General features: G+C 51.7%; 1 protein-coding gene across 1 annotated transcript; it reads right to left on the minus strand.

Moving 5' to 3' along the window:
* SYNDIG1L (synapse differentiation inducing 1 like) lies at nucleotides 1-27,170 on the minus strand. Its single transcript, XM_079307794.1, has 4 exons — nucleotides 26,971-27,170; nucleotides 5,848-6,300; nucleotides 4,515-4,652; nucleotides 1-2,891 (listed from the first exon to the last, which is right to left on the minus strand). The coding sequence occupies exons 2-4, from the start codon at nucleotides 6,274-6,276 to the stop codon at nucleotides 2,733-2,735; spliced, it is 726 nt and encodes a 241-aa protein (XP_079163920.1). The 5' UTR covers nucleotides 6,277-6,300; nucleotides 26,971-27,170; the 3' UTR covers nucleotides 1-2,732.

Raw genomic sequence — 27,170 nt, forward strand, 5'->3', positions numbered from 1 at the left:
GCTGTGTCTTGTTGCCTTTTTGCTTCCTTCCCTTCTGCTTAGGCAGCTACAGCAGGCACTGTGAGTCTATAATAAGTTATTCAGCAGTGATCATGCTCTGCCTCGGATTTCAATTTCCACATGTTTCCCTTCAGGCTGTTTCCAACTAATTTCTCCATTTGCATAATGCCCCCCTTAGGGATGCTCTGGCACAGCCCCTTCTCCCCCGCTTTGACAAGTTCATCAGAGATTCAGGCTATTAGTGGAAAAGACTCTAATTCTGTTGGCCCTTTAGCCTGCTCCTTCCCCATGCATCTCTAATTAAAAAACGACAAAGAAGCAGTTTGGGGTTCAGAGTGATGGAATGCCCATGGGAAGTGGGCTGAAGACTGCTGGACCCCCCACTCTTGGAAACTCCTGGAGGGAACCAGCTGGAAGAATTAGGAATTCAGAAGCAAATGCTGTATCTTATTGTAGATTCTGGTCTGGCAGCCCAAATAATTTTGTCTGGACTGGAATCAGCTGGTACTCCCCACCCCTGCTGATTCTGGGGTATTTGAAGGGGAGAGATGGGGAGGGCTTTAGCTGGGACAGCACTGAGCTGGGGGGTGGTGGGGCTGGTCACCCCTGCTGCAGATGCACCCACAGATGTCCCCTCTCCTGAAATAATGCTCTTCCTTGGTTTTTTGGAGGGATGGATATCCAGGAAGGCTGAACACATGCAGGAGAGGAGAATGAAAGCCATCACATGGGTGCTGGGTGAGTCTGTCCCTTATTACTCTTCTCTACGGCCAGCTCATGCCTTCTGGACATGCCTGCCCTTCCCTGAAAATTCTTCTTCTCTGTATGCATCAGAAATAGGGTCTGCTTATTTCCCCCAGTGCTTGTATTCTTCTGCCCCTCTTCAAGCAGATTTTATGCTTCTACTGCACACAGATGCTCCAGTCTCTCTCTCTAATTTTTGTCCAACCACACAGGGAAAAAAAAATCATACACCACCATCCTGCTCTCGGTGGTATTTCCCCAATGTGATCTACACTGAAATGTATCTCCCTCCAAAACACCCATACACCAGCCAGATTATAAGTTCCTTCAGGAACAGCATAAACAGCTCCAGGTCTGAGTGAGTGCAGCACTCTTGTGATGCTCACCTCTTTGATAGCCAGCTCCATGTTATTATAAACAGAGTCTTTTCTCCTGCTTTTTTTATTTGTTCTTCCATGTTAAAAAACATAATGGGAACTTTCAGACCAGCTTCTGTACAGGTCTCTGATGCACTTCTCTCTTTTATGGCTCAAGTACAATGGCAGTTGCAGACATTAACATGCTTCTTTAGGATGAAATGTACATTTGAATGGCACCCAGCTGGAGGAACATGCTGCATCTCTTGCAAAGCTGGCTGCAGCCTGTCCAGAAACTCTGGGAAAGGGGTGAGGGATGCCCAGAGTCTGCCTGCAGTCTCCTGCACAGGGGGAAAAGAGGCAACAGGAGAGCCAGGGAGAGGAGGGATGGTCAAAGGCAGGTGCTGGAGAATGGGGGGTGAGGCATGGTGGCTTCTTAAAGCCCTTTGGGGCAACCTTTGCCTTCATACCCACCTCTGAAGCACTTAATGTGTTGCTGACAATATACAGATAAGCAAAAGTAAGATGTATGGGGGGATGCTTGGTATTTCCTTGTTACCAGAGACTTTTGGATGGATGGAGATACCTCTCTCCAAGGCATGGGAAGGAGGGTGTTGAGCCCTGTGTCTCAGGCTCCTTCCACATCTCTTCCTTCTCTGCATCTCGTCCCCTCACAAAAAGCACTCCCACCCCAGATTCTGTAGGTTTCATCAGCCTTTACTTTCCATCCCTCTTTGTGGGCAGGGCCCTGACCTGGTATAAGGAGTGGAATCCTTCAGGCCAGCACCCCTCCCAGAACACTTCTTAGGTAGAGATTTCCATTACAAATATTTTTAGGGCCCCAGCACTCTGGGATGGCAACCTTATAGAGGCTCTGACTTGGGATCACCGTGACAGTCACTATCAACACAGAGAAAACCTCGCTGTCTTTACCAACTTGTGCTTACAATGGGAGAGATGGTGTGCAACCACCAGCCTGCCTTCCTCCTTGTTTCTGGTTTGGGATAGACCAGAAACTGGGATGTCCTCCTGTGGATCAGGGGTCTGTCTGCAGAGGGATGCAGAGAGCATGCCTCTTGGTCTTGTCCATGCTCTGTCCTTCTACTTCACTGCAGCTGAGGGGTCAGGCCACAGCACTGAAGTGAGAATGTCGTCCCCATCACAGGTGTCTGGAGAGCCCACCAGGACTCTGGCCTCCCAGAAGAAGCAGCAGTCATTCCCTGGCACCATATCCCCTCTTTTCCCTGTGTGTACCCTTCATGAGCCAAGCCTGGGGAAGTGATGGATCCCCCAGCAGCAGGGCTGAGAAGGGAAGCTGCAGCCCCAGATAGGGGTGGTCGCACCAGCCCGGCAGCAGCGTGTGGTTTCTGTCCTGCACATCTTCCACCAGGCTAACGTGTCCTCCTTGTCCCAGCAGCCAGGCTGGTGCTCAATCCCCTGTTGTTAGATGGTCACACGCTGCAGCCTCAGGGAGAACAGGGGTCTACTGTTTGTCTGGAAGAGGAAGAAACCTGCCCAGGACATCCATGCTGTGCAAGCAGCCCTGGCAGGCACCGGGGCTCTGTGCTCCACAGGAAAGCTCAGTCCCACAAGGGTCAGTGGCCAGGGATGGCAGTGACATGCAGGTGGCAGCTACACGTGGCCCCCTTTGGAGAGGTAAGCGATCAGTGCCACCACCACCCCGATGTACACTCCTGTGCCAATGGTTATGGAGAGCGCGGCGAGGAACAGAGCTCGGCGGGAAGCTGAGCTGGCCAGATGGAAATCTCCTTTGGAGACAGCCTTGCTGGTCTGGAAGGAGAAGAAATGCTTGTTGCTCACAGCTGTACCAACCTGGCCTCTAACCAGCATGCAGTTGTTTCATTACTGAGCCAGTGCTTCTTGTCTGGCTGCACCCCATGGAGGCTGGGAACAGACAGCAAGGTGTCTGTCAGTCTGGGAGAGCTCAGAACAGCAGTGCACACATTTCCCTCCAAGGTTCCTACATTTCCTACATTTCTTTCCCTACATTTCTCGAAGGGAAGCATGGGCTTCAGCTACTTGTCTGAAAGCACCCATCAGGGCACACAGCCAGAGCTGTGAGTGGGTGGCTGGATCCTCAGTGCATGGGGTGATGCTGTGTGGTACTGGCCAGATGCCAGTGCACCCCATACAGAGATGTAAAGACAACTGCCTAGGCTCAGGGAGCTGACTCTTGATGGCATGGTCTGTTGGTCCAGCTGTGCTGCCATCTGATTTTTCCTGCATGGGGTTTTCAGCTGAAGCCTATTTGCTGCTGAAGCACTGATGGAACCAGCACTGGAGACAGATCCTCATCTCTCTGGAAAAGGACAGCAAATTCCAGCTTCTCTGAGTGCTCAGGGCATATTCCAAGCTGCTCTTGTTATTACCTACTACTTCAGGTTCAAGTTGCCAGGTGTGCATCAATGTACTCAATGTGCAAGGATACCAAACAAATATATGGTTCTTGCCTCAGTGAGTGAAGAAAGGGGGTAGTTATAGAAAATGGAGCTACATATAAATTGCCCCATCACCACGTGGAGAGTGCACTGTGCTATCTTGCAGTATGTGGAAAAATGTGAAATCAGCTGCTCCTTGGGGTCCTAATCAATTAATGCTTCCCCTGCCTCTCACCAGCCCTGTGCCAGGCACTCATGTAATATATTTTTCCATTTATGTTCCTATCCTCTTGATTTAATTTCTTAATGCCTCCCCCATCTATTCTTGGTACAGCAGCACCTATGCAAATGTGGAGTAAATCCCCTGGCTCTGCATGAATTATTCTGGGTCAACAGTGATGGAAGTGAGCCCAGGCTCTGGGTGAGCCCTCAAGGATGCAGCAGCTCCTCTGAGCTCCTGCAGCCTGAGGATCATTGCCTCTCCAGTCTCTGCCAGCTTGGCATTGGCTCCCCCAGGTTAGCCAATGTGCATCAGAAACAAGTGCAAGAGAGGAGCTGTAGGGTGATATGGACACCAAGCTCTCCTTTGCATCCCAACTCCAGAGCAGCCTGGTCCTGTGGCATTAGCTTCCTCAGCCTGGGTCATGGTGCAGAACCTTGACATTACTGGAGAATGGGAGGACAGGTGGGAAAATGTCACTTTCCTGAACCTGGTTGGAGTGTGAGAAGCTGGGTGAGGGGCCAAGAGAAGTCCCAGTTCCCTAAATAACAGCCAGAAAACCCAAAGGAAAAGCCTAAGCTCCAGTAACTCACACCAGAACTGGAGGGGTTCTAACCCCACAACAACTGTGGAGACATCCAGGAGCACCCTTTGTCTCAACCCTCAGAGTTATGGCCATGGCACAGAGATGAGCCTTAAATTCAGACAGGTGTTGGTCACCTCCACGGACTGCTGTGGCTTTCAGGGCCCTTGTTTAGCACTTGGCACATGCAGGCAAGCAAAGGGATTCCTTACCCCTTGGGAGAAGTAGAAGGCAGCAATCCCCAGGGGCCAGAAGCAGCACAGCATGGAGAAAAGAGCCAAGCCCAAGTGGTCCCGCGGGGGAAGCATCAGGAAATGATCCTCGCTTTCGCTGTCACTGGAGGAGTCGCTCTGCAAAACCAGATGGAGTGAGCACATGCCACCAGCCTGCACCTCAGCACCTCGCCTCCCAGCTCCCACTCACTCCTGATCCCGTCACACACGCTCACACAATTCCCACGGGCAAATTCAAGGAGTCAATTTCAAAAATATTTTAGACCCTTCAGCATGATTTGATGAGGAACAACATAGCTCAGCAAATTCAGGAGTGAAATGGATTCTTGGCTTCTTGCCAGAGCAAATGCTGGGGGTCTGGGATTTCCCTGCGTTAGAGAGAGTCTTAAACTGAAATATCTTCAGCTTTGGCAGATCTGACTGTTTGTCAGCTTAAACAAACTTAAACAAAGTGACTTATCCCCATTAGAGACTAGGAGATCGATATCCTGCTAAACTAATTTAGGAAGTGAGGGAAAGCTTTTGAAGTGGAGCCTACATTGCAGGAGCAGCATGCCCTGTCCCCTTAGTGCTCAGTGCTGTGCTGAGCCCTTCTGCCTTTGGGCAGCGCTGGGCCAGCCTCACACCACCCTGCAATGATGTGTCTTGGTGGGGAAAGGACACAGAGGTGGGGACATCCCTGCTGCCACCTGAACGGGCTACACCACCACCACCAAAAGAAGCAGAGCTATTCTGGGTCATCAGGCATCAGTTCCAGTGAGTTCTGGGACCCTCTCCCACTTCTCAAGATCCTGGGTGACATTTCCCAGCTTGGCACCACTGCTCAGGCCATAGTGGGGCACAGTACAGCAACAAGGCTGCTTTGTCAGCTCTCATTCTCCCTGTGCAGGAGTCATCCTGTCTTTATATATATAAAGCTTTCTCTCAGCTGCTGCCATCACACATGTGAATGTTGCTGTTATGCAAGAATTGCTGTTTCTTTTTAGCTTGAGTGTCACAGCAGTGACAAGCTGCCCTTGTCAAAGCATTCCCATTTCCCAAGGGTCCTTCAGAGACCCATCTCCCTTTGCTCCCAGCAGCAGTCAGGCTGCTCTTAGGGAAGCTGACCTCCTTCTGAGATCAGTAGTGAGGAAAAAGGAGCAAAAATGATAAGGAGGAAGAAAAAACACTGGGAGCACAGGGAGGCTGGTGAGGCAGGATTTTGGGGGGGAGTTCTGGGTAAAGAAGGGAGAATAAATTATCAAGAATTTGAGCCAATGTCCAGAAAGAATGATCACAGGAGTTTAGTGCTATGCCACCTGTCCAAGCTCACCTCATACTCCTGGAGCTCCTCTTCCTCCACCTCATAGGAAACAGTTTGGATGCGGATGTCACTCTCTACCAGGCAGGACCCCTGTGCCTCATGCCCTTCAGGAGCTTCAGAAGGAGACTCTTTGCTTTCTGTGAAAGTGGTCTCACAGCTTTCCATCTTGCTGTCCTTGGCCTTGAGAGCAGTCTCATCCTTCACAAGGATGAAACTGGGGCCGTACAAAGCTTCAACAGCCAGCTGCAGGGAACTGGCATCCAGCAGCTGGTGAGTCCTGGCACCACCGGTGTTTTGGAATATGTAGGAATACAGTTTCCCCTGGCAGCGATGGCTGGGGTAGTCCTGGCTGTGGTGCTGGTGGTAAGAGTAGCTGCTGCCAAGGTGGCCGTTGGATTTGGCCAGGAGCGGGTTCTGGAGCTCACGCACGCTCTCCATGCTGCCGGCAGTGGTGGGGAGATCCTGCGGGAGCACAGGGGTGGCAGGAACAGGCTGTTAGTTCAGCAAGGCAAGGCAGCAGAAAAGCCTCTCCCCCGTGCACAGCCAACATCCACAGGCCAGGGGGAACAGAAAAATTTGGCAATACTGGAGGAAACAAGACCCCTCCCCACCTCTGCACAGCTTGAATGCTGTTCCCCAGGTGGCAGCAAGATAAGGATGCAGTTGCAGTAAGGTTATCTGATTCAAGCAGGATTAATGTGACGACCTGCTGTATCTATAATGCATCTTAAGTTGGCCATGTGCAGCCTCACAGGAAAGGACCTACCACATCTTTTCTGCTGGCTCATAATGTGTGCTGTGACAAAGACTGACAGGATGGTAGATAAGAGACTGACAATCACTGGAGGAGCGTCCCTGACTTCCCAAAGTGGAAGTTTGCATGGTGAATTATATCCCTCTGCACATTACATATACACCTTCTATGGGAAATTCTCTAGGACTTATCCAAGGCTGAGCTGATGCTGTGGCAAGTGCAGTGAGCACCAGGGGAAGCCAAGGGGCTGCTGTGAGGACACAGAAGTGGTGTTTAGGTTTAGGCTGGGGTGGGAGTGTTGGATGTTCTGTGAGGAGAGGCAGAAAGATGTGGAGATTGAAGGGGAGACTCCATGGGGTCTGGTCCACTTTGAAATGATGAAATTTTAAGGAAATGATCCATCACATCAAAGTGCTCTTTAAACCAGCTCCACCCCTGAGTACAGCAGCAGTCAGACAGCCTTGGCTCTAGGCCACCAGCTTTAGAAAATGCTGAGTCCAAAGGAGATCCTCAGCTTCAAATGTCAACATGGGTTTCTTCCTCAGGGAAATTCACCTCCCTCTCCCCTCCTCCATTTCAGAGTGCTGAAACCCTGTATTACTCTCATGTTCTTTTTTCTGGGAAAATTTCTCAGACAAAATATTTCTACCACTTTCCTTCAGTGGAGCATTTACTAGTTTGGCTTCCCAACCCACATTGGAACAAAGAAAAAGTACAGTGAAATATAGCATTCTCAGGAGAGAGAAGCAGTTACTTTGCCCTCTTCACTTACCTGAGCCCCAGGTTTTATAGTCTCTTTAGCATTTTTCCAGCTCCCCAGCCATGCCACCTTATTGCCTTGCAATCTCAAATGTTCCTGTCCTCCTTAGAGACCTGAGTGACCACTGACTTCTCTGCAGGATGCTGTGTAGCAGGGTCACACATCCTCCTGCCACAAGAATCCCTCAGGTGCACTAGGTTTTTTGATAGACAGCAGATCACATTGGCTTTAAATCTCAAGAAAGAAATACAAATAGAAAAACTGAAGACTTCAGAGGGTGAAAAGCCCTCTATTTCCTTGGCCAAACTCTACCACATCATGCAGGTTTGGGAACCATGCAGGGTTTTAAATGGACCTGTCCACTGGCTTTGTTCAGGCAGTGGTCATCACATTTTGTAAATCTGCTCAGGAAAATTGAACTGTTCAAAAGCCCTCTTGTACTGCTAAAACACTCTGTATTTTAGTGAATGCCCTTCACTTCTCCCTTCCCAAAACCATTCCCTGCCTTCCACACTCTTCCACCTTGCCTACAAAGCCAGTAATGGCTCGTGCAGCAGGTGGCCATTAAGTATTTTCAAAATATTTAAGGGAGATGCATATTTGTAGCAAAGATGGCTTTATTTTCTGCACAGACACAGAGAAGCTCAAAGCTACATCCGTTTTCATGCAAAGAAACCATGATCCTTTTCTTGGCTTACCATAACATGTAAATTAGATTTCTAATAAAATAACTTAATTTTTAACAAAACAGTAAGGAAAGACCAGTCACCAGGTGTCATTTGAGAGCAGCAGCCAGAGCAGGAGCCCAGTGCTAACAAGAGAAAATTGGCAGGTTTAGTACACCATCCGTGCCTTATCTTAAGAAATGATTCTGGCAGCAAGCTAGGGTGGGAAGGAATGGGATCTTGCTGAGAACTGCTGAAGGGAGTCAGTTCCAAATGTGTTGAGAAACACCAGCAGAGGGACTGCAGGCAGGCTGCTGGTCACTGCCTGTGTGGAAGTTGCTGTGCTTTTCACTTGGGGTCCTCAGCAACAGACTGGAGAAGGATCAGAGCTGCACAGAAAAGCCATATATTCCAGCAGCAAGCACTGGGAAACAGAGCGTGGGAGGGGGAAAGAAGAGAAAGGAGCTGGGAGGAATTGGAAACCTAAAAGGCAGTTTGGGAGGTGCCAGGGAACCAGTGTGGGAAGAGTGCATCCATGCAGCTGGACTGGCCCCAAAGAATGCTAGAAGGGCTGGTGGGAGATGTCTCACTGACCTGGTCTGTGGGGAAGAGGCAGCGAGGGCTTGCAGGCAGCAAACATCCTAGGGTGAACACACCTTGGAAGAATAACAGTGTGGGCAGCAAAAAAAATCACAGGAAAAACTCCTGAAGTAGGAGGAAGTCTGTGAACATGGGCTGGGCAGGGCTGAGGCTTCATCCCAGGGAAATGAGATGAACTCAAACCTTTCTGGTCCCTCAAACTGTCCTGGAGCTGTTTTTAGAGCAGAGCCAGGATCTTGGAGCTGCTGCACAAAGCATGGACCAGGCAGGGCTACAGCTGGAAGGATTTAGCCTGTGCTAGTCTTGCACCCTGTGGAATTATAAAAGATTTACCTGTACTAAAGTGTTTTCTCTTGCTGCCTTCCACTCTTGAGAGTTGGGGCTGATGCTCTCCCTGGGAGACAGCAGGGACAAGAGGAAAAGTGCATAAGAAAATCTCACAGTGCTTCTGATAGGAGCCACCAACTGCAGCCTTCATACCCAGTGCTGGCATTTGTCAGCTGTGGGGAGGGGACAATGAGGACCTGTGTCACAGCACGCTTACAGCAGAGAGCTCAGTCCTGCTGGACAGCTGCCAGGCTGAACCTTCCTCTCCAATAACGGTGCAGATGTGAAAGAGTCCCAGTACCAGAGGGATTAGAGATGCTTCCCACTCCTCTGCCACCAAGATGAGAACATCACACAGAGACCATGTACTGAATGGTCTGGGTTTGCAGGTGGAGACAAGGGCCACCAAGCTTCTAGAGATGACATTAGAGAGGGAATGGCAGAGAGAGTGAGGACCAGCCCTGTGGGCATGTGCAGGGAAGGAGAGAATCAGACCAGCCCTGCAGCTGTCCCCAAACCCCATTTGGGCTATCTGAACCCTACATGGAATTTAGCCACACAGGGACTTAAAAAAGGAAAACTAGTAATAAAATAAGCCTGGTGATAAAGAAAGCTTGTGAACAACCAAGCTCGGGGAAAGAGTAATGAAGTCAGAAGATGAAAGCCAGAAAGCAGTAAAAGACAAAATTGTCAAAGAGTGGCAATTCTCTGTCATGATAACCAGCAAGAGTGGATAGCATGCATTTCCATCAGCCCCATGGGGTTAGCCTGGGCAGTGCTGGCAGCAGGTAATGACGGTGAGATGCTGCTAGATGCACAGGGAGGATGCACACACACAGACCTGCTGCTAGATGCACAGGGAGGACGCACACCTACAAGCACACATGCACGACTTGGGCACACCTGGGAGGAGGCAGACTGCAGTGCCCTCGTTGAGCTGAACCAATGCTGCAGCTCTACTGCTGCCTGACAGCTGCTGGCTCCCTACAGAACTGCCTCCCCCTGTGCAGGCTGCTCCTGTAACCAGCTGGCTGAGCAGAGCCCCCACACTCCCTCCCCAGCCTGCTTGCAGCAGTCCCCAGCAGAGTGGGAAATGCACAGCTGTGTTGTGTATTCTCAGTTTCTTAAGGCAAGTACCGGGTAAAATGAGCCAAAATAAGACATGAAAATAAAAAAGTAGCAAATTTAGCCTTGCATTTCACAGGTCTCACCTCCACACCACATCCCCTGGGGCAGCTCTCAGAGGGACCCTTGGCACAGATGCCGGCTATGATAAGCCAGTTAATGATGAATTAAGTAGCTGTTCCAGGAATCAATCATCATTTAATTGCCCTGTCAAGCAAACACTCTGCCTTGCTTCCCGGGCTCATTAGCAGGTTGTGGCTTCGGTGCACGTCCCCAGACTCCAGAGTGAGAAGGTTAGCTCACCCTAGCAGAAGGCTTTTCCCTTCAGGGCAGCACCAGGGGAGGTCAGAGCCCTCAGGTACTGGTGTCCCACTGCACTGCCATACCCTGGCTGCTCTGAGGGTGGGGGACAGTGTGAATGCCTGTTCCTGATCCTGCTGATGTTAAGCAGCACCATGGCCAGGTACAGCTGCCATAGCCCCAGGACAGATGTGGACCACTACTGAAGGAAGAGGAAAGCACAGGAGATTTGTCGAGCATTTGTCCCTGAGCCCAGACCTTCCCAGAAGTTCTCAGGTGCTCTGGGTCTTCTAAGCAGGGGCCCATGTCCAGTCAGGACACAGTACCTCGGCCTGTGGCCATGCAAGCTTATGATTCTGCCTAGAAGAAAACCATTTCACAAAGGCTGCTGAGAAGCAAAGGCACAGCATTGCCTGGGCAGTTGTCATTTTGGAGTGGGGGTGAAGGAAGGGCTGTGAAAGCTCATGGACGGTGTGTCTGGCATATGCCCTCTCTGGGGCACAGGAGCCCATGCAGCAGCATGGATACCTGGCATGTCTCAGCCCTGAGCCCCAAAGGGTGAACCACAGCTCAAGGGAAGAAGGAAGTGCTTCCACCAGCCCCACAGACATGATTACAGAAAGCAGTTTTGCTCCAGCCAACACTGAAACACTCCCATGGGTGCTCATCTGACACTACTGCTTCTGTCATGGGCACAGCACCAGAATGCAGATTGAGGGGCTGCTCATCCCTGGGTGTAACAAAGCCTTCACCAGTCCTGGGAAAGGTGGCTGTGGCACGAGCATCAGGTGAGGTGGCCTGGGGGCTGGAAAGGTCAGAGGAGTGATGTGGGGGAGGCAGATCTCAGTGTGGGGCAGGAGGAAGGGTGGTGAGACATGACTGCCCCAATGGGACTGGCAGAGAGGGTACCCAGAGAAACAAAAGAGCACAGTAGGGACAGAAGTGGGAAGGGAAATGCTGGGCAAGAAGCATGGGGCCGAGGAAGCAAAGTGATGTCTAAGCCACACAGAGCTGGATCCTGGCCACCGACATGGAGAAGAAAAGGACTATGAAGCCAGTGGTGAAAGAGTGGATGAGGACCAGGAGGGGAGGAAGAGGGTGACACAAAGCCTGTGGACTTGGATTAGAGGGAGGATAGCTGAGGCATTTGTGATGTAGAGAATCTGATTCACACCTTTGATGCAGCTGGTCTGATAGAGCTGGAAAGGAGTGAATAAAATGCTTGTTCTGATCTCCTGACAGGTGGAAAGCCAGTACCAAAGGGCTGCTGGCTCCAACAGAGACTAAATTGCTCTGAGAATTGGGATGCGATGGGCTGCTTTTCAAGGATCACACATCAAATTGGGCAATTTCCAGGTGAAAATCAGGTCTTTATTGTCTCTGATAAAAATGTTTCTCTGCGGCAGTGTTCTGACCCAGCTGTGCTCAGAACTAAGGTGTTGCTCCTAATGGCAGGAAGCAGCAAACCCATCCCTGGGGCTGGCAGGGAAGAGCCAGGCTGGTTTTGGAGAAGAAGCCGTAAAAGGGGCTCTACAGGGCTGGGGCTGCCGTCCCTCCCTGTCCCCTGTGCCAACCATCCGGACACACTGCCCGTGCACATCACAAAACGGGAGCAGTGGAAGCTCCATCGCCTCCAAGCAGGCACCCCCACAGCAGGGAGCGCAGGGAGTGCCCGCACACAGCGCGGCCGTGGCTGCCCCTCGTGTGCCCCGCCTCGGCCGCGGCCGGAGCTCGCCGGGCGGCCACCAGGTGTCCCCGGAGCGCCGCGCAGCGCCCGCCGCGCCACCCGCACAGCCCCGCACAGCCCGAACAGCCCCGCACAGCCCGAACAGCCCCGCACCGCCAGAACAGCCCCGCACAGCCCGAACAGCCCCGCACCGCCCGAACAGCCCCGCACAGCCCGCACAGCCCGAACAGCCCGAACAGCCCCGCACAGCCCGCACAGCCCCGCACCGCCCGCACAGCCCCGCACAGCCCGCACAGCCCCGCACAGCCAGAACAGCCCCGAACAGCCCGAACAGCCCCTCACAGCCCGCACAGCCCGAACAGCCCGAACAGCCCCGCACAGCCCGCACAGCCCCGCACCGCCCGCACAGCCCCGCACAGCCCGCACAGCCCCGCACCGCCAGAACAGCCCCGCACAGCCCGAACAGCCCCGCACAGCCCGAACAGCCCGAACAGCCCCGTACCGCCCGAACAGCCCCGCACAGCTCGAACAGCCCCGCACAGCCAGAACAGCCAGAACAGCCCGAACAGCCCGAACAGCCCCGCACCGCCCGAACAGCCCCGCACAGCCAGAACAGCCCCGCACAGCCAGAACAGCCCGAACAGCCCGAACAGCCCCGCACCGCCCGAACAGCCCCGCACAGCCCGAACAGCCCCGCACAGCCAGAACAGCCCGAACAGCCCCGCACCGCCCGAACAGCCCCGCACAGCCAGAACAGCCCGAACAGCCCGAACAGCCCGAACAGCCCGAACAGCCCCGCACAGCCAGAACAGCCCCGCACCGCCCGAACAACCCCGCACAGCCCGCAGTGCCCGAACAGCTCCGTAGTGCCCGAACAGCCCGCACCTCCCGCAGTGCCCCGCACAGCCCGCACCGCCCCGCAGTGCTAGAACAGCCCCGCACAGCCCCGGCCCCCGCGGGGCCCGGCCGCTCCACACCCTCAGCGCCGCTGCGGGCAAACCCTGGGCCCGGTGCCCGTGTGCCCAAATCGCTGCGGATGGCTACGGAGCCCCGACACCCCACGGTTGGCGCTGGCTCCTCAAGTGCGAGCACGGCATCGTCCGGCACGGGGTCTGAGCTCACCGCGATTGCCGGCATGCACCTCGCAGTGCCCCCCAGGCACGAGATTCGGGAAGGGCTCATCGAGCTGGCCGTGCCCCGGAGAAAGCACTGATGGTGATGGAAATAAAGCACATGGTAGCGTGGGTGGCTAGGTGTATAATTAGCAAGTTTGGACTCTCTCAGCATCACTTTTTTAAAGCAGGAGACGCAAACAAGTAAATAAGGTGACTGTCAGGAGTTTCTACAGGCTGTTCTGTGTACGTAGGATCAGGGAGAAGAGTGGGCAGTGTAGGGGGGCTGCTCCTACGGCTGGCTCAGAGCTGGGGGGGAGCAGAGTGGCCATGGGGTGCCCAGCTGAGGCAGAGCAGAGAGGGTGACCTGGCTGGCAGCACCGGGCCAGGGAAATGGACCGGGACAGGATCAGTGATGGGCAAGTTCTGAAAGTTCCAACAGCCACACTGGGACAGTCCTCCAGCCTCACGGCACTTCTGATGGGTTTGCACCCAAACGAGGAGCAGCCCTGCAGCACCCTCAGCACAATAAGCCCCTGCGAGGGGCTTTAAAGGGGCACGACACCAAACAAAGCTGATGGATTGCTCTCACCAGAGGCTTCTTCACTTTTCTGTATGGGAACCCAGCAAGGTTGCTGGCAGGCAGTGGAAGTCAGGGCAATGACTCCCAGGTGTGGTTGCTGCTGAGACTGTCAGCATCTCCAGTCCTTTGAGGCATCCGCCAGAGAAGACAGCTTTGGTGGCTTTTGGGCTCTCACTTCTTGTCTGAGCCAAAAAATACCAGCTCAGGGTCAGGAAAGACTATTTTCCCTGCCTGCTATGGCATCTAAATCACTGTCCTGCAGAAACATGTGCTCAGACTTCAACCTTCTCTTCCTCAGCTCAGGACCACCTTAAGGAACTACACTAAGACTGCTCTCTGGAGAGATGGGCATTGGCATCCTGCCCTCAATGTAGAAAACCTACTTAGAAACATCCACGTATACAGAGCCACTGAGAGCCAAACTCACTGACACCTGGGCTCCAATACTGCCAGCACAGAGGGGGCCCAGTCCCTCTCCCGAGACCAGGCTCCTTGCTCCGAGTGCCCAAAGGGACGAGTATCCCACTGGACTGCTCACAGAGGTCCTTCAAGATGTGTTTACTATCAAGACATTCCCTCTAATGCTGGAAGATGTACAGAAGCTCTTGCTGGCAGATTTTAATTTTGCTCATGGCTGATTTTCCTCTGTTAATGACTACTGTCCTCAATTTCACATCAGGTTTTCTCTGTCACTATTTATACCCAGTACTGAACTGAGCACAGTGGTTATTCTAAATGGCTCCATGCTCTTCTCCAAGCAGGCACTTTTACCCATAACCTTTTCTCCTGTCCCATGATCTCCACTTCAAGGATCTTCTCCTGCCCATGAAGTCCCAAAGGCCATTCATGGCTGCTGTTACCATGGGACCCTGCTCCCCATCCTCCCCAGAGACCACTCTGAGAGCATAAACACCCTGTGCTGGAGCAGACCTGTGCCTCATGCTCCCCTCCAGGACTGGCCATGCTCCCAGCCCAGATGTGCAGGTCTGCATCCCAGGAATGATCTCCCTTCAATGTCCTGGCATCCAGCACAGAGTGGTCGGGCAGATGGGACCTGGCTTTCTTCCAGATGCATCGTCTGAGACCAAAATGGGGACAGGGACGTAGCACTCAAGGTGGCAGCAGTTGTTGGGGGCACACAGAGATGTCCTCCCTTTCACAGCTGTGGCTTGCTGATAGAGCAGCTTAGCCACAGCCCCTAACTCCATCCTCACATCTCCCTGCAAATCCCTCTCTTATCAATTGAAGCTGGCAATGTAAAGCATCTGTTAAGGACTGCTCATTTGTCTCTGTTTAGAACATATCCCTGCTCAAATGATTCATTAGCACCCTGAAGGCTAGCGCATGCGGCACCCTCCTTTCCCCACTGCCCTGTTTATTTTATCCATGTCTCCCTGCCTTCAGCTCAGGGCTATTTCCACCTTGCTTACTGTGTTCTGATTCTCCTGGATTCACAAGGCTCCTGTGTAGTTCAGATATTTAATTCATCTGCCAATAATCTGCTCTCTATTTAAAAATTAACTTAAGTCATGGAAATGACACCTGTCTAGCTTACTTTTCCAAACCTTAAGTTTCCAAAAATCAGTGTGCATTTATCAGCAGTAAGATGATTTCCTGGTCCAGCAAATAAGTGGATTGCTGTCTTCCCATCTGGTAAACATCTGCAGACCCAGACAAACTTCAAGGTGTTAAAATTATTACTTGGGTCAAAAAGAGCAATCCAAACCAGATGTTGAGAGTCTCTTCCATATGCCAAAATTCCATATTGCCAAAGAATACTCAAGTGGAGATGTGCCCTCTGAGTTTGAGGAGGGGCAGTTCACCCTGGTTTATTCTATCATCAGGAATATAATGGGAGGAAAGGCAGCAGCTGCCCCCAGCCATCCCACAACCCTTGTCCATCCCACAGTATCAGACTCCAGGATGATGCAGAGGATAGTGATACATTTTCTTCCATACAGTATGGAAACAATATCACATTTTCTTTTCCATGGCCTTGTCAAGTTGCCTTGCTGAGGGCCCTCTGGTCTGCTCCTTCACTTGCTGTATGGATGCTTTTCATTTCTTCCTGGCCCATTTCTCTTTCCAGCCCCCTGGAACAGGACTCGGCTTGCTTCTTGCACCCCTCCAGAGTCACAGTGTGTTGAAAGAGGCAGCTGTGCACTGGGTGAGCTGCACTCTTGCTCCTGTGTTGGCTGAGCGAGAACATTCTGCTCATGGTGCTTCCCTCCCAGCATGTTCCTGCTGGGTGGGTACAAGCCTCAGCAGCACCCTCTTGTCCTTGCCTGTCACCATGGAAGTCATGGAGAGCAGGAAGGGCTTGCAGAGAAACCTCTGCCCAGCTCAGGAACAGCACCAGTGTGACTGCCACACATGACATTGAATCTCTGATGTGCCTTGGGGCAAATTTTCACACCAGCTGTTGAGCTTCCAGACATATAGCTTGGGGACAAATCCTGTGACCAGCTCTGGTTTTCAAAATATACCTGAGATGTTTTACTTCAAAAAGAAGCTGGTTTAAGTGATGCACACAAGAAACACTGGGGATTATTCCAGCCTTCCCTTCCAGGCTGAACAAAGTGTTTGGTTTGCTGTCTTTTTCACTTGACAGAGAAACAGCAACAGAAGGGCAATCTGAAGGAAACCTGCAACGGATTTTTTTTCCTCTCTAATGCTGTGCCTTGGCCCTTCACTCAGAATAGTCAATCATTTCCCCATCTCCAAATCTACAAATAGAGAAATTCTGTCTGAAGACTTTGTCTGAAATTACCACCCTGAAAACAGCAATGGAGTTGCAGCTCCTGCAAGTGGCACCTGCCAGTCACAGGCACAGGTCCAGAACTTTAGAAACTAGGCAGAAAAAGAGGGGAAGAAAGGGCAGAGCTTTGGGCTACCTAGTGAAGTTAAAGATGGTCCTGGAAAGATGTGAGTACATCCCAACACAAGCAGAGGGGCTGTGAGGGGGGCAGACAAACCAAAACAGCCTGAAGTGCCTATGCCCACTCCAGGGGCCCACAGACTCCTCTGCCACAATACACAAGCTTCTGGGCCGAGCAGGATTGGCCCTTTTGGGACTTGCTTCAGGGAGCTTGTGGGTGCTAGAGGGAGATTTTAATGGCCAATATTTTTCTGAGCACGTGGTCACTTCTCTGTGATGGTGATGTCTGCAGGCTGGGCTGAGGGCAGGAAGGAGTTGGGTACCATGCAAAAGCAGAGATCTGCTGTACAAATTCACCGTGCTAGAGCTGCAGCAAATTACTCATTCTTTAATAATGGTGTTTATTACCTGCCTCTGATGGTGGCTCAGGGAGACAAAGTGAAGCGGATTCAGCTCCCCAAAGCTTTAGCTCTGTGTTTATGACACAAAAAAACTTTTGCCACAGAAACGCAGTCACTGCATTTTGGCTTGAGTAATTCCTTCTCCTGACAATCTACAAAGTAACCAGCAACTATCCCTCAGAGACCAAAGCTATTTTTTTCCTTGCGAGTGGCAGGCAGGCTCAGACCCCACTTCTCTGGTTTTCCGTGGTATTTATATAGTGCTACCTTCCTCCTGAGAAAAAGGTTTTCACTGGTGGTAGAGCCAACCTAAATGAAAGGGGAATTTATCTTTTTCAGAAGCAAAGGAAGCAGCCCAGTAAAAAGGGTTTGGGAGAGCAGCTTGGCTTTTGTGAAACCTGCAGCAGCTTCGGAGAAGGAATTATAAACAGGCACTGGGTACAGAAGGAAAGTGCTTCCCATTTAAACTCCCGAACGAGTGGCTTTTTCCCCCAGACACAAAATGGGAGATCATCCTCAGGGCTGTGGGGAGATGGTGCTGCTCAGGGAAGTCGTGTGGTTGGTACAAGTGACAGCACGGTCAGTAGCTGTATCTACCGAGGCGCCCGGGCTGCTCCCCTGCCCAGCTGCATCCCAGGGATGGCCGGCAGTGCCGTGGCTCCCGCCGAATGCTGAGGCTTCTCATAAGGAAAGCCACCCCCAAACTTCAGCCGGCGGCTGAGCTGCCACTCGGGGAGGGAGTCCCGAAGGCAGCCTGGGTCCAAGGTGTCATTGCACTTGCTCCGACATATCTGGCCTCCAAAACTTTGGTTGAAATCCTTACATTTTGGCCACCCCAGAGCCTCTGACGAGGTAATTTGTCCTGGTTTCTCCTGCTTGTAGCCTTTCATCTTTACCTCCCCCAGCGGATTTTCTGTCCCCCCGGCGCAGCTGGGGCTGGGCGCGGGGTTGCCTTTCCCCGGGGCCGTGCTGCCATCGCTCCGGAGCAGCCTGGGGAAGCTGGGGACGCGCTCCCGGACCCCCCGGGACCGCCGAGCGCCGGGGAGCTAGCGGGGCACCCCCACCCGAGAGCAGTGCGCGGTCCTTACCTGCGAGTCGAGGCAGGGCTCACCCGCCAAGTTGGAGCTCGGGCGGCAGGAGCGGCTCGGCGGCGGGCATGACGGCGGCGGCAGCGCTGCTCGGCGGCCCCGGCGCGGCCTGTGGCGGGCCGGGCCGGGCTGGGCGGCCCTGCGGCGGGCCCGGCGCGGCAGCGGCGAGCGGGGGAGCGCGGCCGGTGCCGGTGCGGCAGCGCAGCGGCGGAGCGCGGTAACGGGGAGCGCGGCGCCCGGGCTGCGGCCGCACCGCGCTGCTCTCCGCGCCCGCGGAGCCGCGCTCGCCCGGCTGGATCAGCGGCTCGAGGGCTGGCGGAGCGGAGCCGCGCCGCTGCTCCCGACGTGACTGCTGCTCCCGCTGCTCCCGACAACACCGCTCAAACTCTCTGCTTTCTCTCCGGATCGCTGCATTTCCCAGGGCACAGCCCTTCCCACTCCCCCAGCGAGGGAAAGACCCAGTGCCAGTGAGCAGAGTTTAAAGGAAAAGAATGAAGCGATTTCTCGCTGCCCGAGCCGGTGCTGAGGGGACAGGCAGCCCGGCCCAGGGACAGGCAGCTCGTTTGCTGGCTCACTCAGGTATTTTTCTGCCCTGCTCCGTGAGGACCGCCGTGGCAGGCTGGTTTGCCCCACACGCATCTGTGCATCACTCCGATTAGCGGAGGTAACCCGGGTTTGCACCAGCACGGCAAGAGTCAACACCACAGCCCCAACAGCCCATTCTTCCCGAGCCCATTTCGCCCCCAGCCCCCCAAATGTCCCAGGAGCTCGCCTTGCTCCTCACGCTCCGGCAGTTCCCTGAGCCCTGCACCGATGCCCTGCTATTCCTGAACTCCCTAGACGACCCCCTACCAGCTTTCCCCTCCTGAGGACCACTCGGCACCGAATGTGCACTGCTGGCAGATACACGCGCGGCTGCAGCCTGGTCTAACCACAGCGACCTGCCTGAGCGGCAGAGAGCCGCCTGCCTCCCCCCATCCTCAGGGCTGCTTTGCCGGGAGCAGTCCGTGACAGGCACACCCAGCTGCGACCCACAGCCACCCGTGTCCACCAGCGACACTGCCCAGCTGTCATCCTCTGCAGCCCACAGTGAGGCTCCCCGAGGGCTGCGCTGTGTCTTCTCAGTACAACGTGACTTTCTGAAGGTCCGGGCTTGTCTCTAACACCTCCCAGCCTCTTCCAGGAGCTGAGCTGACAGCTGATGGGCTGTGTACCAGGGCAGCTGGGTCCATTACCGGAGGGGCTGAGGCACTGGCTAGGGAAGGAGATGGGCAGGGCAGCCACCCCTCTGCTTCAGCTCTCAGATAGCTGCACGTCTTTCCAGTAGCAGCAGAGACAGCCTTTTGCAAAGCGAAAAGGGCTGAATTAAGTGGGCTAACAGCAGGGCTTAAGTGTATGTGTTCCCCAAAAAAGCAGTGACAGGTGGCCAGCTTTCCCTCCCTGGGGGTAATATCTGTGTCCCACTGTTGGCAACCCCAGCAGGTCTGGGGAGGATTTGAGCCCAGAATGCAAGCCCCAGGCTGGGGGCCTCAGCAGGGAAGCTGTCTTTGAGGATGTCAGCCAGAGCACAAAGGCTGCAGCTATCAACAGAATGATCCCCAGGGAAAACGGGTCCTGTGGCCAGACCCACCCAGCATAGCTTGAGGGAAATCTAAGAAGGAAATATTTGTCCCCATGTACCTAGGGAGTGGGACAGACAGGAAAGGGCTAGGGTATGAAAGGAAGTTTTGCATCTCTGCCATCCCAGTTTTGTCAATGCAGATTAGAAGAACACTTTGGAAGCAGCCTCAGGATGTGGCTTGGGACACAGGGACAAGGTGGATGACTTGTACAGGTTCCTTCAGTCCTGATGACTCCAGCTGCAGCAAAGTCCCAGCAGGTGTGAAGTAAAATTCTGGCTGCACGCACCTCAAGGTACAGTGTGGGGTGAATGCAGCCCTGTGAGGAAGGAGAGGAGTCAGTGGCACTTGCTGTTGTGCGGGTGGTAACAAAGAGGTTTGTAGCAATCGCCTTTCCTGAGTCAAAGTCCCCATAAAGGTCCTGCTCACATCCTTGGGAGTTCCTGGGGATGTGATCACCACTGACTGCCTCCTTCTAAGTCCTGCTGTTTACATCTTATGAGATCCCATGCAGCCCTATCCAGCCAGCACGGGATAATTAAAGGCAAAGAAGCCTCATTCCTCAAGGACAGCCTCTTGGCAAGGATGAGGGGGCTGTGGAGTTACAGGGAAGCAAGAAATGCTCAAAACCCCATCTCTCCCTGTGCTGGAAAAACTCAGTTGCTGAATGAAGCTTCTTCATCCATGGCTTGCCGAGGCCCAGAGAGCTTAATTGGCTTTTTCACATGCAGAAGGCTGGGAACATGGAGCATAGCTCAGAGATAACACTGCCACCATGGTGTGCATGGTCACCTGCACCACAGCTGTCCCTGCACAGTTCTGGCCAGCTCCTTCCATCAGCTGGGGATGGCTGCTCCATCCTTTACCAGAGCCACACATATCCCTGGAGTAACATGCAGGTGCAGCAGTTGCCCAGCCAGGCACAGGGTTAGCCCTCACCAACTTTTACAGACACACTGCTTAGCAGCAGAGCTGCAGAACTGTTTCTCCTGCTTTGACAATGAGGAGGTGACATTAGCATCCCAAATCAAAGCTTCTCCAAGCTCAAGCAGCTCTGAGAGAAATGTATGCATACATAGAGGGTACATGCTTGTGGAGGCATGGTGAAAATCAGCCTAGGTGATGTGTTGGGGCTTTGCTTTTACAACCACAGCCATTCAGTAAAGATCAGAGATGTGCACTGTCCCTGGGAGGTGACATGAGGCAAAAGGCTGTGTGACCTAGAAGAGTCAGCCAGAGATAAAACACTTCTGGGGCACTGGGGATAAGCTGCCAGTTGGAAACTTTCCCGCCCTAGAAAAAGAAAAGGGACAGACTCTGAAGGGAATGTAGCAAAATGCACAGCCTCCCACTCCACTGAAACTTCTTGTTGTATTTATGCATCCACTGGGATGAATGAAATGAAAATGGATATCAAAATGGCCCTTTGCTCTCAGCTGCAAAGGAGACCTTGTTGAGGACCCATCCAGCAGAAGGAAATGAGCTCTCATTACATTAAATATTAGCTGATGCACTATCCCACTGGACTTGTTATACAATCCAAATGATGCACCTCTTAAAAAAATAATTAGAAAAAATGTTGCTGGGGACATAAAATACAAGAAGAAAAGGCTATACTTGTGTTTCAGGCCTGCCTGGCATGGAAAGGTGGGGTTTTGTTTCTGATTATGTTCTCTCAAACATTAAAATCTGCCTGCCAATATGTTCTGAGCTTCAGATGCTTCATTTAACTACAGACATAGCAACAGATAAATATGCCGTGACAAATTTGGCAACATTATTGACGGCCAAAAAAACCCCCCCAGATCACTCAAGACTAAAAGCCTGAACTCCTGCCAAACAATCACAGGCAAAGTGCTGAGAGGAAAGATTTCGCGCCAGAAACGGACAGACACTACTAAAGCACCCCAAAACTGGAAAGTCTCTGCAAAGGGCTCAGCTGCAGAGCATCCTCAAAGAAACAGAAACAGAGAGTGACAACACAATGCAAGGGAAACAAGCCACACTTGAGATGGCTGGTCATTGCTGCTCAGGTGAGTGCATCAGCAGGACAGGAGAGCAGGCAGGACTCACTTGTCAGAGGCACTCAGGGCACCTGGTGCCAGCAGGGTGTGGGGGAGATTTGAGCACCTATTTATGATGGCCCACAGGAGCACTGAGTAGATTAAAGTTATATTTGCAGCTATTAAAAATGATCAGATTAGTGAAATCTGGAGACAAGAGAGAAGCTTCAGAGGGACGAGCCAAAGCTAATTAATTGGGCAGTGTGATGGGAGAAGAAATTAAGCGTGGACAGGGGGAAGGTAAAACATATTGGAAGGAACAACTTTAATGCTTCATAATCACTAGTGATTTCTAAATTAACTGGAGGCATGAAGGCAAAAAAATTACGTGGGTGTATCTCTGGACAATAGAGAGAAAACCATCTGGTTAATGTACAGTGGTGAGGAAAAAAACCCAGAACATGCTGTCAGATTGCTTTTACAGAGGGACACAGAAAATAATAAAAATATTACAGTACTGTTCTGGTAATGATTCAGCTGTAATGGATAAGTTGAGGTTTTTCAATTAGAAGAAATATTCAGATAATTTATCATGAAAAAATACAGTTTAAAAACCCCAAGTCTTCTGTAAAAGTGAAGCATTAAGCCATGGAGGGCAGAATGAAGTTTAGAAAGTGTTCATGAGGAAGTCTGGCCATTTAGGAGGTAGCAGTAAACAACACATAAGATGCAGTTCCCTCTCGAAACAGAGCACCCAGCATCAGATCTTGTCAGGACTGGTATGATGTGAATAGCACCTGATAACACAGATAACTCCAAGCTCACATGTAGTTAAAGCTCCTGAGAAGCCTGTGTTTGCAATATATATGAATAGCATCCTTCTGGAATTAGTGTCATTTTCCTCCTTCTTAGCAAACGTTGTCTTCTGAGGAGGCTGGAGATTAAAATACTTCAGTGCAGTAAAATCCACAGGGAATCCCTTCCTATCTCTCCCTTGTTCTCCATCACCCACGGCCCTGAGTGTCTCATGTGGCCATGTCAAAGAGGGGTCTCTTATCCCCTGTGAGTGGTGCTGAAGCAGTATTCAGGTGCAGCACTGTTCTTTGGCACGCCAGGGTTGGAGGAAGGAGGTGCTTTTGGAAAGCACCTGAATTCTGCAGTAATTAAGCTCCTAGTTGACATGCTGTGAATAGACATTCAGTGTGACCTTTTCCTTGCTCCAGCTATGAAATCTTGCTGGATGCCTGAAGTATGTGGCAGAATCTCCAGCTCCTCACAGCATAAGAAACTCCCACTCTCCTGGACAGCTGCCTTAGGAGGACAGGACATGGAGGTTATTATGGAAAAGGGCAAGTCTTCATGAAGGCAAGAGACCTCCCTGAATTCCAAATGTCCCCATCAGAGCTGATGCTCCTGGACCAGAGGCAGCTGTGGTGTAGGCTGGGAGGGCTGGGGAGCAGTGTGGGATTTTACAGGATATGAAGAGGGCAAGGAGGGAGAAGGAGGTGGTGTGTATGAATGCAGTCACTCGTGTAGGGGATATGTTCAGGGAAATAGCAGACATCTGGAGGACGAGTGGGATATGGAAGGGAACCCTGTGTGCTGTCTAGCTGCTTTGCATTGCTCTGGAAAAGCAAAGCAGCTCTAAACCCAGAATAGCTGCTCCATATGCTTTGGCTGTTTTCGCCCGCAGCCAGAGCTTTGTGGTAAATCTGTCCACAAAGGATAACAGTCTCTTAAAAATGCTGAGCTGGTGGGACTACTCGTCCACCATGGATGACCTCAGAACAGTCCTTCCAGCCTGATTCACTGTGATTCTGCAACTGCTGAAGGTAAAACTCTGAGTTATGGAGAAAATAAAGGGGGAAAACCACACGATCTCAAATCTGTACTCCCATGTAGCCTGAAACAAAAAAGGTCAGTGAGCTTCAGCTGTAAAAATGTAGATGTGCTTGGGACAAGGCAGAGTGTTTGAGGCCTGTCTGTGCACTTCTGCATCCTATTAGGTTAAATTTAAGTCATAAACTGAAGACTTCACTTTGACATAATTCTTCCCAAGAATAGAAGTCTGTAACGTGGTTGCCTGGCAAATCTTGCCCATCTCTGATTGTGAGAGAAGTGAGGTCAGTGGCTGACAGATGTGATCCAGCCTTCCTGTTACCAGGGCTGCTTCTGCTGCTGGTACAGACTGCAGCCACTGGTCCCTAGGGCCTTGGAGGGCATGGAGCACATGGCAGGATTCAGCCAAGTTTTCAGAGGAGATGACTGAGAGAAAGCTGTCCCACAGCTGCCTTTGAACCAACAGGGTTCAATCCTATTCTCTTACAAGGGCCTGGACTGTGGTGCTTCACTTCATTAAAGATTCTTCTGCTTACTGTTTTTTTTCTGTTCCCTCTCATTTTTCAGAGCTGTCCTGCTCTGCCCAAAACCCCCCATGCTGGGTGAGGATGTGATGTATCCCAGCCTATGCACATGGGGACATGGACAGCCAAGCAGCTGGGGGCTCTCAGACTGTCCACAAGCTGTGATGTAGCAGCAGAGGTTTAAGTCCAACCCCAGGAAATACAGCTACTACCTGAGGTGGCCATCACTTGCATGATAGCAGGTCTCCCACTGACTAATTGCTGAACAAACCCTCTTTGGAGGCTGGCAGAGTGATCCCTGGGGACCTCCTTATGCAGCTGTTAACAGGAGGCAATGCCTCTGGAAATGAAGTTTTACCAGGCTGCTGAAGCCCCAGATGAAAAGCAGGCAGTGGATTAGGATGAAAATATCAGCGAGCAGCTGTGTGAGCACCACAGGGACCTTACCCATTAGTGCTCAGTCCCTTGCTGGCTCAGAGGGGCAGTGGTGGGCTGCATCCCTGTCTTTGGGATCCTGTAGTCTCCTGCAGACCCTTCAGCATCCCTCTGCCCTCCCCTGGGGGCTTGTGCTTGGCAAGTTGAGGGCACCCTCCACTTCACAGCTGCAGTGGGAAGTGGACCTTGCACCAGGGCAGCCTCCTGGTGCAAACCCCTGCACACACACATGCAAATCTCTTGATTTCTCCTTCTTTCCTCATTTCTGCTATCAAATCTCTGAGAAACTGATTGTGAACATATTAAGGAAATTCAACTTGCCAAACAGGAACAGAAGGACTTTGCCCCCCAAACCCTTAAAAAGTATTGAAATTCACTCGAATAAGCAAAAAAATGACTGAGCTGTCACACATGAGGCACATGAATCATCTTTGGGGAGGAAAGCAATTCTGGCGATGTCTGGGCTTGAAGCAACTGTAGTTAACATTATAATGACTCATACCACATATGCGTCATATCGTTTTTCATTAAGAGCAGAATTCTGATGTCCTGTGACTAACTGGAAGCTGGAATTGTGCTCCCAAAGCCTTGGGATGGGAACTTGTCTTGCTCATGAGTTCTGTCTTGGTGTCAGAGGCATTATCAACTTTCAAATATTAAAATAATAATAACAACAACAACAATAATTCTCAGATCAAACACTTCGTTCAAGTGACAAATTGAGATGGGTTTTGGAGCTGTCATCCCCAGGAGTGCCATGATTTCGGTAGGAAGAAAATGGATAAATTGAGGGCAGAAACCTCCAGAGAGGCTATTCTTCTGCTCTCAGCTCATTATTGTCAAACCAGGCTCTTCAGCCCATTTCTGATCTTCAGACAAGGTCAAAATTTCCATTTTTGTCTCCCCACAGAAAGACCTTGGATTTCTTTTCTATAACCCTATGACTCCCTCACCATCCTCCCAACAAATGTTTTGCTGTGCAAATCCTTGCTAGTCAGGCATGAACATCAGCTCTGGCAGCCCAAGCCTCTCAGCCAACATCACCCAGACCAGGCTGTGTGTCACCAAGCCTGTGTTTATCTGTACTTGCCAGGACCAGAGCTAGCACTGACCCTGTGAAACCCTGGAGGCTGGCAGAGTTTGGGGTGTCAGAGGTGAAGGGGTAATGTTGCACAACAGATGTAATACAAAGATGGATCAGTTGAGGGCAATGACTGCCGGGGATTAAGGGAATGAACTAGTGACAACTCATTGAGGACAACCTCAATTTTTTTGAGGGCAGAAGCAACAGCTTTTGTGGGCTCAGTCCATACACTTGGCCAGGGGAAATGTCATGGCTCTGGGATGATCTCAGCTCCTCTGGTCAGACCAGCCCTCTCTACCATTCCAGTTTTGTTGTTGCCCCATGAGGTCAGCCAGGCAGTTTTTGGGGGCTGCTTGCAGTCTGTTGGGGTGGGTCTGGAGGACAGTGAGCACACCCAAGGCAATGCTAATGAACCATTGCCTCTATTGCAATGCCAAAATACTCAAATTACATCAAAATTTAATGAGTGGTGGGAAAAAATTACCAGGAAATGGGAGGTAAAGGTGAGGAGATCCCCAGGAACAACCTGTCACAGGGAAAATTGGGAGAGATGTTGCTCTGGGATAGAAGCCAAGGATGTACTGAGCTGCCAGGAGAACATTTTGGGCGCCTACGCCACAGCTATGTTTTGATGGTAGCATAACTCCACTTCCCAGAGGGCTGCCATGGCCTTTGGAGCACAATTGATGCCACTTGTTGGCCATGGCTGCATTTTTTGTGCTGGTAGGGCTACGACACCCATTCAGGGATGGAGTCCTCTGTGGGGGATTACAATGAGCAGTCCTAAAGTGGCTGCTGGAGCCTGCAGAAGGTCACAGGCTGGATACCATAAGAGGTTGTTCAGAAACCTCTGTGTAGCTGGGCAGCACCCTTCCTGCTCAGACCTGGCCTGGGACAAGGCTTTGAAGAGATGGGTGAGGAGCCCTGGTGCAGAGCAGTGGCAGATGTGCTGTAGCAATATGGATTTCTGTGGCTGTCTTTGGGGTCTATGTTCTCAGGGCAATGGCTCCTCCAAGTTCTGGGCCCTACTAAACCTTGTGCTGTCAGCTTAAAACCACTTTCCACCACCAAATTGTCCTCCAGCATAATGACAACTCTACTACTGAGCAGAGTAGCTGGGGGCTATGCTGGAGTTACTGTATCAAACTGCAGGAAGAGAAAAAACACAATCTGGAAGACACCTGCGGTGCTAAACACACCTTACCTTGCCATGTGAAGAAACAGATCAGCCAAAAATTATTATCAAACTTTACAAAATATACCACCTATGGAAGGAAGCGAGAGAAAGTGTATCTCAAAGGGAAATATTTATAGAAAAAGTGATGAACTACAAGAACAAGTTGCTTACATTTGAAGCTCACTTCAATCATTGCAGCAGGGCAAGGACAGTGCTCTCTCTGCAGAAGAGCATGTGCTCTCGTGGGTAGCACTGATGCACCATCCATATGAAATCCATAGCAGGCCAATAATCATTCACATCAGCTGCTGAAATACCTTGTAGAGGCTAGATTGGCAGGAGAAAGAGTCTTACAGACCTCGGGAGGTGAG

The sequence above is a fragment of the Erithacus rubecula genome (assembly GCF_903797595.1).
Source record: "Erithacus rubecula genome assembly, chromosome: 6".
NCBI lineage: Eukaryota > Metazoa > Chordata > Aves > Passeriformes > Muscicapidae > Erithacus > Erithacus rubecula.